Source organism: Fusarium subglutinans (genome assembly GCF_013396075.1).
Source record: "Fusarium subglutinans strain NRRL 66333 chromosome Unknown NRRL66333_c0000330, whole genome shotgun sequence".
Taxonomy (NCBI): Eukaryota; Fungi; Ascomycota; class Sordariomycetes; order Hypocreales; family Nectriaceae; genus Fusarium; species Fusarium subglutinans.
In genome coordinates, this window is record NW_023502393.1 from 1 (window position 1) to 13811 (window position 13811).

At 45.8% G+C, this 13811-nt stretch overlaps 3 protein-coding genes across 3 annotated transcripts; 1 reads left to right on the top strand and 2 right to left on the bottom strand.

Moving 5' to 3' along the window:
- Positions 1-7638: 7638 nt before the first annotated feature.
- On the top strand, positions 7639-8865 carry FSUBG_13315 (uncharacterized protein; the record flags this gene model as incomplete). Its single annotated transcript, XM_036678193.1, has 2 exons — positions 7639-8524; positions 8789-8865. The coding sequence occupies 2 exons, from the start codon at positions 7639-7641 to the stop codon at positions 8863-8865; spliced, it is 963 nt and encodes a 320-aa protein (XP_036531210.1).
- Positions 8866-9885: 1020 nt separating this feature from the next.
- Positions 9886-10389, bottom strand: FSUBG_13316 (GNAT family n-acetyltransferase; the record flags this gene model as incomplete). Its single annotated transcript, XM_036678194.1, has 1 exon — positions 9886-10389. One exon carries the CDS (start codon positions 10387-10389, stop codon positions 9886-9888), a length of 504 nt encoding a protein of 167 aa, XP_036531211.1.
- A 599-nt stretch (positions 10390-10988) lies between these two features.
- Positions 10989-12477, bottom strand: FSUBG_13317 (neutral amino acid permease; the record flags this gene model as incomplete). The annotated part of the gene is made up of 2 exons (XM_036678195.1): positions 10989-11636; positions 11683-12477. 2 exons carry the CDS (start codon positions 12475-12477, stop codon positions 10989-10991), a joined length of 1443 nt encoding a protein of 480 aa, XP_036531212.1.
- Positions 12478-13811: the final 1334 nt, after the last annotated feature.

Genomic DNA, 13811 nt, shown 5'->3' on the forward strand with positions numbered 1-13811 from the left:
TTCTAGTATATTAGCTTAATATACTTTATAAAGGTATTATAAGCTTTAGGCATTAATTTATTCTTATAATTATAAGAAGAATCTAGTATAGATATTTTATATTATTTAATTATAAAATAATTCTACTTGTTAAGTGTATTAATTAGGCTTAACTAACTTTTAGAGAGTAAACCTTTAATTTCTCATCAGTTAGTAAGAATGACATAAGATAATTATATACTCTCGTTTCCGCCTGAAGTTGATCCTATTCGGAAAGACCCAATTGCCACATTATTCACACCAATTCCATGACTTATCGTATATCTTCAACCGTCGCTAATGACACCTACTGTCTTTAGTATACGCTGGTGACTATTGCCCATGCTGTTCGTGTGGAGGTGAGCACTGATCCTGTGATATATTGATTCGGGGCCTATTTATTTCAGCGCCAGATGCCGCATAGGAGAAGCTGAATGTGGAATGGGTCAATTTAAGCTTTGGCCGTTCAACACCGTCATCAAAATCACATTGGCACGTTTCCTTAACCCCGCAGCTGAATTCCAATCGACGATTTGATCGCAGGGGCGATTGCCGAACAGGAATAGTGTTCACAACATTGGTCAAGGGGATCGTTGTATGTCACGCATCTCCCATACCCAGATATCACTTAAGCGCTTGGTTCGGTTTAGAACAAATTGTATGTCTAAATCTGGTATCTTGGTTGAGTAAGGCCGCTCCGTCAAGACGATCACAATGTAACAAAACCTTCAAGTTCCAGATTTGTATATTACACTTCAAGCTTTACTTATACATAAATGTAATCTTGAAATAAACAAAAGATTTATTTCTGCCCCTTACGTGCCATTAAATTTGAGCATTTGGACAAGTTGCGCGGATATGTCCTCAGAGGCTATCCATCAATTTCGTCAAGCATCAACGTCCATCTTGTTCTAAGACTTTTGGTATCATGCTCTAGTTCCACCAACTAACCCTAAAGTACTTAATATACCGTCCAAGTCGCCAACTCAAAGCTGAAAAAGTCCCAGTGGATATTCCAGTTGTGTGAATGACAGTGTCAACGAATGGCCAGTGCTTTGTGCGGAACCATCGCTTCCCTGCCACTGACAGACATTTCCAAGCCGCTGCTATGACAGGGAACATGCTCCACAATTCTCGCTCAAACCATTAGTTGTGGCCCTTCGTCTTCTTGACCCTTCACCTGTTTGATCCTTCTTCTTCAACTTCCATCATTTTGGCTTTATTTCCTCAAATCATCTTGCTCTTCACAAACAACCTCACAACTCCACACAAGCATATCGCCTCAAATCACTCAGGTTGGTTCACGTTTTCTTCTCTGTTCCATGCTAACTCTGAAGTGACAGTGATGCCTTGCCTCAGCGACCAGGAGCTCCGTGCTCTGCACGACCGTATCTAGCAGCTTGAGGCAGAGCTGAAGGAGGCCAAAAACGACGTCGCTATCCTCGAATCCAACTTAAAAACTGCCAGAAAGTCTAACCCTAACGCTGGCAACCCCGGGGACGCCAATAACGCCTTGAAGGAGGGCGAAAGCCGCCTGACAATAATTGAGACAGACAGAGGCCGTTTTGTCAAATGGACCACGGGTCTGGTCCTCTTCCCAGCTGCGGAGTTTGCAAAGAAAATAGGCACTAATGCTAAGAGTCTCTGGGCCGCTAATGGTCCTGGAAGTTCCGAGGTATATTGGCTCTTATATTCCGATACCAATCTAACTTTTCAAGGCCTCCAACACAGATAAAAACAGCAACAAACAGGACAGATGGGAGCTTGTTTAACTAAACAATGACGTGCGCTGGATGGAAAGATGGAGATTGGGTGTTTTGCGGAAAGATCGTAACCTGCACACTTGGTAGCCGATGGGGTATCAGTTGAATCCTTTCTGTCTTTGTCAATTACCATGTAGGCTTAGCCTTTCAGAGATCAAATCATCAGGACGGTTGCGGAACCGAAGCCGCGTAACACAGTTTCCCTCATAAAACCAAGCTGATGCTTAATTTCGCATTGATTATTGTGGTAAACCTGGTTTGGACTTGAATGTTACTGGAGTAGCCACACCTATCATCGCACGGAAAGTTTCACTCGAGATAACAATCTTTATTAAAGAACCTTTGCTACCAATGCCACCGTCATCTCTGGAACTCCCGTCTCGCCTCGGTATTCAACCTGTCCAGCTCTTAATCTCTTCGCATGCTTATCACATCAGTAAATGTCGCTTCCAATCGCAGAGGAACTTACGGCATGTTTGAACTTCATCGAAATTGGTCTTCGAGGTGCTTGACGTCAGAGGCAAGTTGGTTGTGAGTCTGCTTCAACTTCTCGTTTGCCTTCTTTAGGTCTCTATGATTCTTTCGAAGGGTTTCGAGCATGGTCTGCAGGAGTGCAAGCACTTGGAATGCAAGCCTTCAGTCGTCGTTAGCTTCGCTGCGGGCATCGTCTAGCTTGGACAGCAAGTCTTCGAGCTGCACTTGACACTCTCTAAAGGCATCCTGAGGTCGTTGTTCACCAGGGCTGGAAACCTGGGACTGTTGGTCGACATCGGGACTCGCGGAGCCTTGCTGGGTGGACATGGTGTCTGGTGACCAAGAACTGGAAGGTGAATATCAGTGAGCGTCAATATATGGCAATCAAATTACGCACTTGCGATGCTGGTGTGAAGGTTGATAGAGAAGAAGAAAAGGTTGTGGAGTAGAAAAAAAAGCACTTTCGTGAGTCTCCGCGCGCTCTGATTCACTGAGACCATAACGCAAAGGACTCTGGAGCATCGGCTAGGGCATAGCATCTGGCTTTGCTTGGTCCGATTGATCCGACAACCCCTCCAGATCTACCTCTGTACTTCGGCACCTGCACCACTAGATACAAAGCTCGATAATCGATTTAGGTTGCTTTATCAAAGCTCGCTGCATGGAAGATTACTTACTTTCCAGTGTTCAAGTTGCTGTTGGAAGGTTGCGAACCGTTGACAAAATGCCGCAAACACTCCGGAATGGGTCTACCGTCGATATTTGATCTACACAGTCGGGGTTGGAGAAATAGACAAACCAATTCTCATTGCCACGAACGTAAGTTACCCTATCTTCCGGCTTTTCGTCTTGAGGGGCATCCACTGACTATACTGATGCGTCTGAGAATACCTAGATCCTACGGCTAATAAACTTCAATCCATGGCGACAATCAAACGATTTGACTCCAAAGAGGACGTCATTAAGCGGGCAAACAATGCGGGATTGAAGAGAGGGAAACCATTTATGCTATTACTATTCCACACCATCTCCTCTCAACCAGGGATGAAAGTATGCTTCAGCGCTGTTCAGCCGATCCTCCGGGAGCCAGGTAAGTACGCCGGCCAAAAAGTCAATAAACTGGTCTCTATCCTCTCCAGACAATTTTGTGTCCAGTGAGTTCAGTTTACCCTCAGACGGGAGAGGAACAGGACCGTGCCATTTACCCTCAGTATCCCAGTACTTGCGCGTCTTGTCGCTCCTCCTAAGAAAAACGTTCGGCGGTGGCCCAAGGAGCGCAGTCATCGCTGCTAAATGATGGGCGTCATTGAGTTCTTCAGACTTGTCATATACACCGAAGATACCTTTCTTGTGCAAAAGATCCCAGGCCTAGTCAGGTCAGTCCCGCTGGGAAATGGATGGAAGTATCTTACCAAGAGTCCTACGCTCCAAACATCCATAGGACTACCCCAGGTCATGCCGAGAATGACCTCTGGAGCGCGGTACGGCAGCGGCATTGCATTACCGCGATGCACCTTGCCGATACGGGCCTGTCCAAGATCGCAGATTGTGAGTGCCCCAGCACCTCCGAGCATGTATTGCGATACATGAATGACTGTGTCGTCGACAAACTTTCGTGCTGAGGGCCGGTGAAGCTCATTGTCCTCAACGGCCGAGAGAATTGAGTCGTCTGTTAGTGCGACAAGAAGGTTGTCTGAGTGAATGTCTGCGCTGTCAGCTGGATCCTTTTGGAGGTGGGGTTAAAGTTACCGGTATGAATAATGTCAGCATCATGCAGATAGTTTAACCCTAGCAATGTTTGATCGAGGGCAGAGATAACAAGAGTCTGCTGGAAGACATTGCCTTTCTGCAATTCCTGTAGAGTCCTAAGACTCATTCCCAACGGCGGCATAACAAAAACCTCATGCCCGCCGTGGGGACCACTGATCTTGAATGTGTCCCGGACTTCTCGTACATGCTGCCGGCCTGCGTGTTCCAAATTGAGGGTAGATAGGTGTTTATAGACAACCAACTCTTGATTGTGTTTTAGTGTATTGATGTGAACCTTCAGTACCCAGAACTTTCCATCCCTACGTCAAAATCAGCACATGATGTACCAAAGTGACATGGTGCGTACCTAAGATCTCGAGATAGCCATACCGTTGAAGTGGTGCCGTAGCCCAACTTTGCAACCACTTGATAATTCTGTTGAATATTCTGGCTAATTCGCATCGGGTAGTAGTCTTGACGCCTATAAAATGGCAGCTTCTCCTCTTCAACCAATGAAGATGAGTCAATCCGCTCGAAGCCACTCGAGGGAAAGGTGCGAGACGACCTCGGAGTTGATGCAGTTGAACGGCGTGGGTGAAATACCATGGGAAATCTCCCGGGTGAGTGTCGAAAACGGCGACATTGCCGGATGAGCTTTGTCCTAAACATGGTTGTTGAAGAGGCCTACTGATGGACATTCACCAGAAGCTAAGCAGATGTCAATGGTGCGAAAGTCAGGTGACAGGTGGGGTGCTGCATGGATTTGGTGTCAGCGATCCCCCTGGCTAATTGGGTGCGCTTGAGGATTGCATTTTAACGTTCTTTCACGGAGCCTCAGGATGATCAGGAGATGGAAAAATTAAAGGGCAGTCAACTGCATCAAGCTTTGATCTAGTTGCAATATTCCTCGCGTTGCTGATTGCGGATGCTCAGCTTATCGTAGACATAAGATGTCCTTCTAGCATCCCTAATCAAACAGGAATCCCCCCCTGCGCATCCAAGGCAAAGGAACAGCCTTTTGGTCTTTATCCCTAGCCTGAAACTCGTACACTAGACACCCCGCCTGCAACGAACCGCCTGTTCCCTCATTATTGCAGCCCCTGTAGGCTTTGGTAAGAGTCTCTTGACATATACGCGATTCGGGTTCGTATCCCTCTTCCAAAGGATCCGTGACATCCTGCTCAGTCTTGCCGTTCTCCAGCTCACAGAAGTCCTTCCAGTAGACGTTGTATAGGTAAGGCGCACCGTATATCCATCTTTGGTACGAGATGAATGTACTGTTGTCATCCTTCTTGATCATCTTTGACTCGGTTTCCGGACAAGCAAAGCCGGCGTAGTTCTGTTGCGAGATAGGGTAGATATCCTTGTGTTTGCCAAACTGGTGTGGACCGAAGCATCTTTTGTCATGCCATTCCAAAACTTCCTTACGCTCATTGGTGTTGTTTGATTTGGGATTTGACTCGTTCGATTTGACGTCTGGTTTGGATTTGTTCTTACTATCCCCGTTGGTATTATTTGACGCGGTACCGTTGACCTTCTGATCAACCTTGCCCGAGTCAGACACGCCTCCTTTATCCAGAGAGGTCTTTGAGTCACAAGCGCCTGTCAAAAGTTAGTCACGCTTCTCTTCGCACATCTGGGCTCCTTACATTGATCACACTTCTCTGAATCGTCGCCACAGAGTAAGTCGTCGATGTTCTTGCCTTTAACAGTGGATTTGGGCTTGAACCAATCCTTCAATGCTCCGACCACATCTTTCAGGTCGAACATCTCATATACGTTTGTTATCAATGTAGCTGGTTGAAGCTTTGTAGGCCTAGCTGCGCAAAGCCAGATGCTCTGGACCAAAATAGCGAGTGAAATAAACCGCATATTGAAGGGTTGCTTGATTGAGCTTCCCGTTTGGCTATGATGTTTGCGGAGCATAGTGTCTTTGTAGGGAGGAGTTGGGGGATATTTATACTTATTACTCATTTCGATGCATGAAGCTTTGAAAGTTTAATTGTAAAAAGGTTTATTATTTATTACAGAAGCTTTCGTTGAGCTAAAGTTACTTATATCCTCCCTCAAAATTGCCAGCTGGCGTAGTTTTAAGCTTTTGTGTCCCCTATTGCACTCATTAGCCCTTGATCCTGGAACGAATGGCAGGCGTTGTTCATGTCAAGCTTTCGTAGACAAATTCCACTCGCCGAATCATGTTTCTTCATGCTTGTGCTCTCGTCCTTTGTACTGGTATAGGTTAAAATCATGATGTTGATACTACCGACATCACTTTGCCGTTACGACAGACTGGCGGTGTGAATGAGAGTTTTGGATCTTGTAAAGTGTCATGGTGATGGTTCGTTTGACTGGCTTCCCACTTGGTACGCAAACAGTTTTGTCGCATCGAATGCTTCGCGCTACCGTGCAATCAGCTGGGTTGACCAGTGACCACTGAAAGTCACACTTTCACCCAATCAAAGCCTGAAGTGGCCGCCACTGCCACTGCCACTGCAAGCTTCAGGAAAAGCCGTCCACAAAAATGAGAAAGGTAGAGAAGGCTTTCACTGTTGCACATCAACGCTTTTCTGAGGGTTCCCCGAAACAAGTTCGCGCATCACATCGTAAGCCCCGAAGTCATCCAATAGCCACCGTTTTTACGATTCATTTCCCCTTGACTCTCTATTCAACATGTCTACCCGTCCCAATAATCATCAGGCTGTATCCCATCACCGCGCACCCAACACAGCCCCAGTGGGGCGGATCGCCGTAAGCTCCAAGATGATAAGAGCCGAAGTGTGTGTACTCCAATTATCACCAAGTCGAGGCCCAAATTGCTAGGACTATAAAAAATACAAAATTATATATCTAATGAATTGATATTCTCAAATTCTTCTATATAATCAGTAGCTTTCCATTTAATCCTTCCCGTTTATGACCTTTTGTTCAGGGACGATTAGGAGATCGCAGGCAATAAAACGCAGCGCACGTTCGGAGTCGACCACCAACCATGAGAAACCTTGGTATTTCTCGTATGCAGTTCCGAGTAGTCTTTCTCCCGGATTGCCAATGAAACTTCTTTAGCCATTCTGCCTCGTTTCTTAGGTTGTCTTTTTTAGAGGTACAACATGGTCCTCTTACTGAACAGCTGAGTTGTATTTAATAGAGTTTACACTAAACTAGGAAGCTGGATACTACTGCAGGGATATACAAGGTTTAAACCAATAATGCTCTCTATGAGGATAGTTAATTATTAGATAACCCTTAAGGGATGAAAGGAAAACGAATAATATAACTTTAGTAAGCAAAGCCTGAAGAGTTAGTGCTTTATCAGGGTTCTAGGAGGCAGCTGTTATTAATATCCCTTTCCCGTTTTACAAAATAACTAGATATTTCAATAACTAGTTATACTCTGACTTTAGTTATATATTACTAAGCAGTACTTAATAAATTTATCTTCTTTTTTCTGTTATTCTTTTATTATATTACTGGTTTTAACATTATGCCTAAATATCGAAAAACAAGAACAACCTGTATAAATAGCCCAAGTGGAAAACCAAGTTCTCTGTCTTGGTCACTAAACCGCTTAACGTCTTTATTTAAGAAGTCTACTTTAAATAAGACAAAAAGAAAACTACAAAAAGACACCGATGTCATGATCAATCTTCTACCATCAGAGCCTTTCCGAACGAGTACTATTATTTCAGAATTCTCGTGTCGGTTTCCCATACTTCAACCAAAGACTGACACCTTCAGAAAAAGTCTGTGTCTAAATGATGGAAGCGCTTTTGTCACTCAGAAGCAATCACAGTTGGAGGACTGGGACGAGTACCAGTTAAGGACATATTTTATTGAAGTTCAACCGAATGAACTTCCTACCAGTTCCGCCAAGTATTCAATCTCACTAGCTGTGTCTACGCTCGACCATCAGACAACAGATATTCCCAATACCTTGAATAGCTATCAATCGAGCCGCCCTAAGCCTGTTACCTCGGATGTCATACTTACCAGTAACAACGAGAGCCCTGATGATATTCCCATTTCTCTAGACTTCCCAAAATCACCAGAATTGCAACTAGAGGAAGAGCAACAAGAGGGCAATTTACAAAAGAGTGACTCGGAAGAATCACTGAAATCCCTTCACGAGTCCATGGACCAGCCGGACTGCAACTCGGAACCACAGGGTATCTTCAATCCTTCAAACTCTAGCGTCCAGTCCTTACCCACCCAGTCATCAAACCCTCGATTCTTACTTTCCATGGGAGATGCTGATACGATGCTTGACGCTGAAGACAAGACTCTACCGGGGGATCATTCACTTTCTTCGGCTATTGCCAAGGGGAATTTAGTCGATTCTGAAGGAAGACAATTCAATCCTCCTGGACCAAGTGTAACTCAACACACCATCGATGAAGGCCACGATAGATTAGTCGCTGTTGAATCAAACAAAAACAAGTCTCAGTTGACAGCACTGATATCATCATATGGGGATATCCCCAAAACGTCTATCACGCATGGTCGAACAGAAATCAACAAACTGAGTGAGTTAGTGGCTTCTACTTACAAAACACCAACACTAACAAAGAGCCTGGAACACGGGTTTAAAGGCCAGTCGCCAAACTTCAAAAGACCCAGGAGCACCTTGGAATTACTAGTCCATCAACATCTACGTCAAGGGAGTGACTCGTCTTCGGTCTATCAGTCCTGATGATCTCGTAGAAGTTCAAACACTTCAATCTACTCGCATCATGATGGAAGACAAAGCTTCAACTACACGAAACATATGTCTACTTCGAATCAGCCAGTAACTGGAGACAATCTCACCGCCGTTCAAGCCAACAGCGACGATCTGGCCCTGATTCGAAAGCCCCTTCCCAAATAGAGCGTCGAGACGTCAGGAATTGGAAACGCTTGCCCACTTCTAATACCCTAGCTTTCCCCCTTGGGGGGGCGAGGCAAATTGTTAAAGCATTTTTCACTCCGAATCAGTTCATAGTTAAGGCAGGCTATGCCGATGTTGAAATTGACGCTAGGCGCTAAAGAGGAAGCTGCCCTCACTCTGCTCTCTCGAAATGCGCAATATATGGATAGATTGGCGCTCAGAATTATAGTTCACTTAAGGGATTGGCAAGTCTTGTCTGAGAGGATACAGGCTGTACAATCGTCGTTTTTCTCTTGATTATAGACCTTTTAGATAAGCTCAATCGTTGATTACGAGACGGCAACCAATGTTATAGTCTGGAAACTGGCGAGTCGGCGTAATGAGTATACTGGTTTGGCAACGATACATAATGATAGCAATTATAGCATTGAGTGTCGGGGACTGAGGGTCTTTATTGCATCAGGCGAAGCGGTGGTTTTATTTTATTTATACTACAAATTCACGCCAGCCTGAGGTTAACAAATCTGGCCGGTATACTAACAATGTAGTGATTTCGGCTCTTCTCCGTTCGAAACTGTCATCCAGAGTTTCCCATTCAGTGCATATTCCCTTTTTGGACGACGCTGTCTCTACCATTGGTCGTCGCTGTTTAAGCTTGTCTGCCACGTGGGCTTCCCAACTGCGTAGCAGTGGTTGAGGAAGGCGCGCCCTCAGGGTGGCATTCAGAGCAGCTTTGTGTGGACTGACTCCTTGGTTTAAATTCCTGTCTATTCGAGCATTCCTGGTGGTATTCGTACTTAGTTGTCAGTTCTTTTATAGGTTCAGTCATCGACATCACACGAACAGTTATGAGTGCGATCCTGCGAGGCAAATGATCTTCGGGATCGGGAATACGGCGATGAAAGCGTCGGCACAGTGAATGAATTGAGAAAACGCCTACCCCGTGTTCGTGCCACCGTTCTAAATGATCGCCCTTTCAAGCCTAGTGCTTTCCCACCCAGCCATCGCCCCAATTCGTCCTCATAGCGTTAATGTCCAGAATTCCCCTGTCAATTCCACGCCCCAATCATTATGACTCTGCGTCTCAATCATTTCGAACCCAGCCTTTCTATACAGTCGTCGCGCGCCCTCCAAAATGCTCTGCGTCCAAAGGTCGATATGTTCGTACCCAGCTTCTCTTGCGAAATCGATGCATTTCTGGATCAAGGCCGTTCCGACACCAAGACCTCTTGCGCTTTCATCCACCAATAGGAGTCGTAGCTTTGCAGTTTTTGGCTTTTTGTCTTGAACCAACATGATACAGCCGAGGAATGACCCGTTCCTCTCAGCAATCCAACAGCCTTCCAGGTCGGGCTTGAAGTTGTCGAGAAAATCGGCAGTTATTCTTGAAATAAGAGATTCGAATCGATAATTGAAGCTGTATTCTTGTGCGTACACTGCACCGTGCCTGTAGGTTATGTACCCCATGTCACCGGGTTGGTGGCTTCGAATGGTGAAAGGCGGGGAAGAAGCGTTGCGAGTCATTTTGGTGAAGAGAAACGGAAAAGATGATGGTTTTTCTACGCTGAACTCTCTGACGAAATTCTATGGCTTATATATAGGCTTGCTCTTCCTTATTTTTTGTTCGTGGGTATAACAAATGTCATCCAGAAGGCGCATTTTTACCTATGGAAGTTTAATGTCAATTAAGGGCGCACCAAACCCTGTCGTGTACCTATTTTCGCTTGTGCCAAGGCGCACCTTTCGGTACTTTATCTGCCAATTTATTGCCGGATTTAGGGTCCAGAAGGTACTGGAAGTTGGCGGAGTTGGAACTTTATTTACGCTTAATTTATTCCCCATTCATGGACCAAAGATGGCATCGCATGGTCCCTAAGGTAAGTTTTGTCTGCTAATTTAGGCTCTAAGCCACGAGCCTCAACTGTAAATAACACATCTATCACCATCAAATCAGGATACACGGAGCAATTACCATTTCCTCCAATCGGATGACCACAAACCATACTACGCATCACAACCAATTTAGACTCCGATGAGTGATAGACGGAGTCAGTGAACGACGAAATTGCTGTAATTGAGAAAACGCTACTTCAAAGAAGTTATAGTACAAGAGGTAAATAACATCAAGAGTTATCCCCGCAAGAGAAAACACCACGAACGCCACCATCAGAGTTGAAAATGTCGAGAAGTTCAGTGATGGATGCCCACAGACCAGCTGCGTTCATAAAAAGTGACATGATGATAAGGAGGGCGTTGACGATTGTCAAAGAGATCTTCTTCCAGTCACGGAAGTATTGACCTTGGTTCATATGAAACCAAAAGACGGCACTAAAACCGTAAGTAAACCAAGAGATTGTCGTCGCGGATGTGATGGAAAGAATCGAGTCAAAGACAGGAATAGCGTTGGATAGAATAAAGACAACGATCCAGAAGCCCGTGACGGAAGCGATCCAGGTTGACCAAGATTTGACAGAGTTGGAGGTGACTTCGCTGAGGTTTCCAGTCCATCTCATGACATTGACGAAAATGTACTTGGATCCGATGTGACCGTAAGCGAGGCCAGTAGCGAAGATGGCGGGGAGGGCGATACCGAAAGCAGCCTTTGCAAAGGTCGTCGAGGTAGATCCCAAAATGGGAGAGGTCGTGTATTCGGCTCCGAGACAGTAGAAGATGACGGCAAAAACGACATACATTGTCATGGAACCGCATTCAAGGACAGTCAGACAGAACTTGAAGTCTTCTAGTGGGTTGGTCATCTCAGCGAGATAGCCCTATGTCTGTTAGTATGGGACATGGTTATGTATGGGGTTTACTTACAACAAAGCTCAGATTGGCAGCGTAAGCAAAGACAATCTTCAGGCAAGCATTCAGACCGTCGCGGAAAGTAGGATTCCCAACAATGACAATCTCCCTCTTCCAATCAGACATGTTATCGACACCCTTGGGACCCTGAATACCAAGAACAACCATGACGAGAATGCATGCAGCCAGAACGCTCAGAGCATTGGGGATACCAAGATGTGACACGAACTTGGTAGTGCGAGGGATGCAGAAGACGTAACAGGCTGCGCAAGAGATGAAGATGAAGACAACTGTGCAGGCCGCGTGGCTGCTGATTGTGTTGAGGGCAATTGAGAGGGTGACCATAGCTGAGGCAGCGACGAAGATAACCTGGATCATCATCATAGCACCTGCAATACTCTCCAGGGTTCTTCCACCCACGAAGCGGGTCATGTCAACGATGTTCAGCACCTGGGGGTGTAATCTGTAGTACTGCAACAACTCATAGGCTGTATACCACGAAATGACACCGATGCCGATGAGGGCGATGATACCCGGAACGAGGCCGAGGGTCTTGAGAGTCGAGGGCAGTGACAAGATACCTAGACCGATCTGATTGGCAAAGAGAATAAAGATGGTATCCCATCGCTTCAGTGTACGAAAATTCTTGCCGCCTTGGGAATAAATGTTGGTGTTGTCAGCAGACTCTTGAACAGTCTGGAAGTCATGGCCGTGACCCTCCTGAGAGCTAATCTCATGTTTGAGACCATCGCTATCAGAGCTAGGATCATGCAACTGTCCAGCAGTTTTGGCGACGTCATGCTTCTCCATGTTTACTGTATTGATGTTGTTGAAAGATTGTACCCAGACAATTGACGAGTTATGATGTAGAGTAGCTGAATGAAGAAACAAATACAAGTGGAATTTGCCCTAGCTTTATACCACTCGCCTCACGATATGTACAAAATAGCGCAGCGATGGTCCGACAGGATAGGGGCTGGGCAAAAGACGCTGAGACGTCATGGAAGAGGATATCTTGATTGGCCCGCACCAAGTATCGCCGCTGAAATCAAGGCTGCATTAGACTCCATTCCTCGGTGGATATCGCCCCAGGCACGGAAGCCCCATGGGGGTCTATGAAACGTTTCCACATCGGTCTATAAGTCTTCGGGCAGACTCGGTCACTCTGAGTGAGACATTGAGGTGATATCCACAGAGGAAGTTGTCCGGGCCAGTCGGATTCTAACCAGAGAGTGCACTGCTCCAAGACTTGGGGTCCTTGGACTGCTTCGAGTGATGAAATTAGACCGAATGAGATAGAGTCTGTGCTTTTCTTGTCGCTCGGTATGCCGGGGTTGACGTCAGTGCCGTGTCTTGACGCGTCTAGGAATTTGAGCCTCATTTAGCCGCCAACGTTAACACGACGTCGAGATGAGTCCAGATGAAATGCATCGGTAAACTTGAGGCGTTCTGTTTTCTTGTACTTTTCATTTTCTCCTATTCATATCGCGATCATCGTAGAAGACCTTATGAACGCGAGGCAAACTTGGACCATTCTTGGCATATTATGGGCTCATCATTCTATGACTAAACCATCTCCATTCTCGTCTTGGCAAACTCCATCACCAGAGTCAAATCTCCATAATAACCCACCTTTTGGGTCCCTGATCCCCTCTAATCACCAGACAAATGCAAACGAATGCAAATGCTTCGCGAAATCAGGTCCCTCGAGTCTGGAGTCGTGAGATTCGGCGAGTTTTCATTAGTGATGAGAACCAGAATTCTCATGAGCCCCCATGGGGAAGGCGGATATTCCCCAGACGTGATTTAAACTGTCATACTTGGCACATGGTAAGTGAATATTACCAAGATATGCAGCAGAATATGTGTCGGCATACGCGCGGTAGAACTACGCCACTATGCCGAGTTATGTCATGCCGCTCACTTTAATTCCTTCTAGAAATTCCACGCACGCTGAAAAAGGGTTCACCCGGCTAGTCATGCTTGTGCGGCGCTTCAGCTTACCACTCTCCGGCAAAGATCTACATGTCAGACCAATCCGGATAGACACGAGTAAGTCACCCCAATGCACTGACATCAATCAGCAGATCGTCGACGGGAACCTTTCTCATTGAACAAGGAATGGGAGAAGGCCTCAATCAATA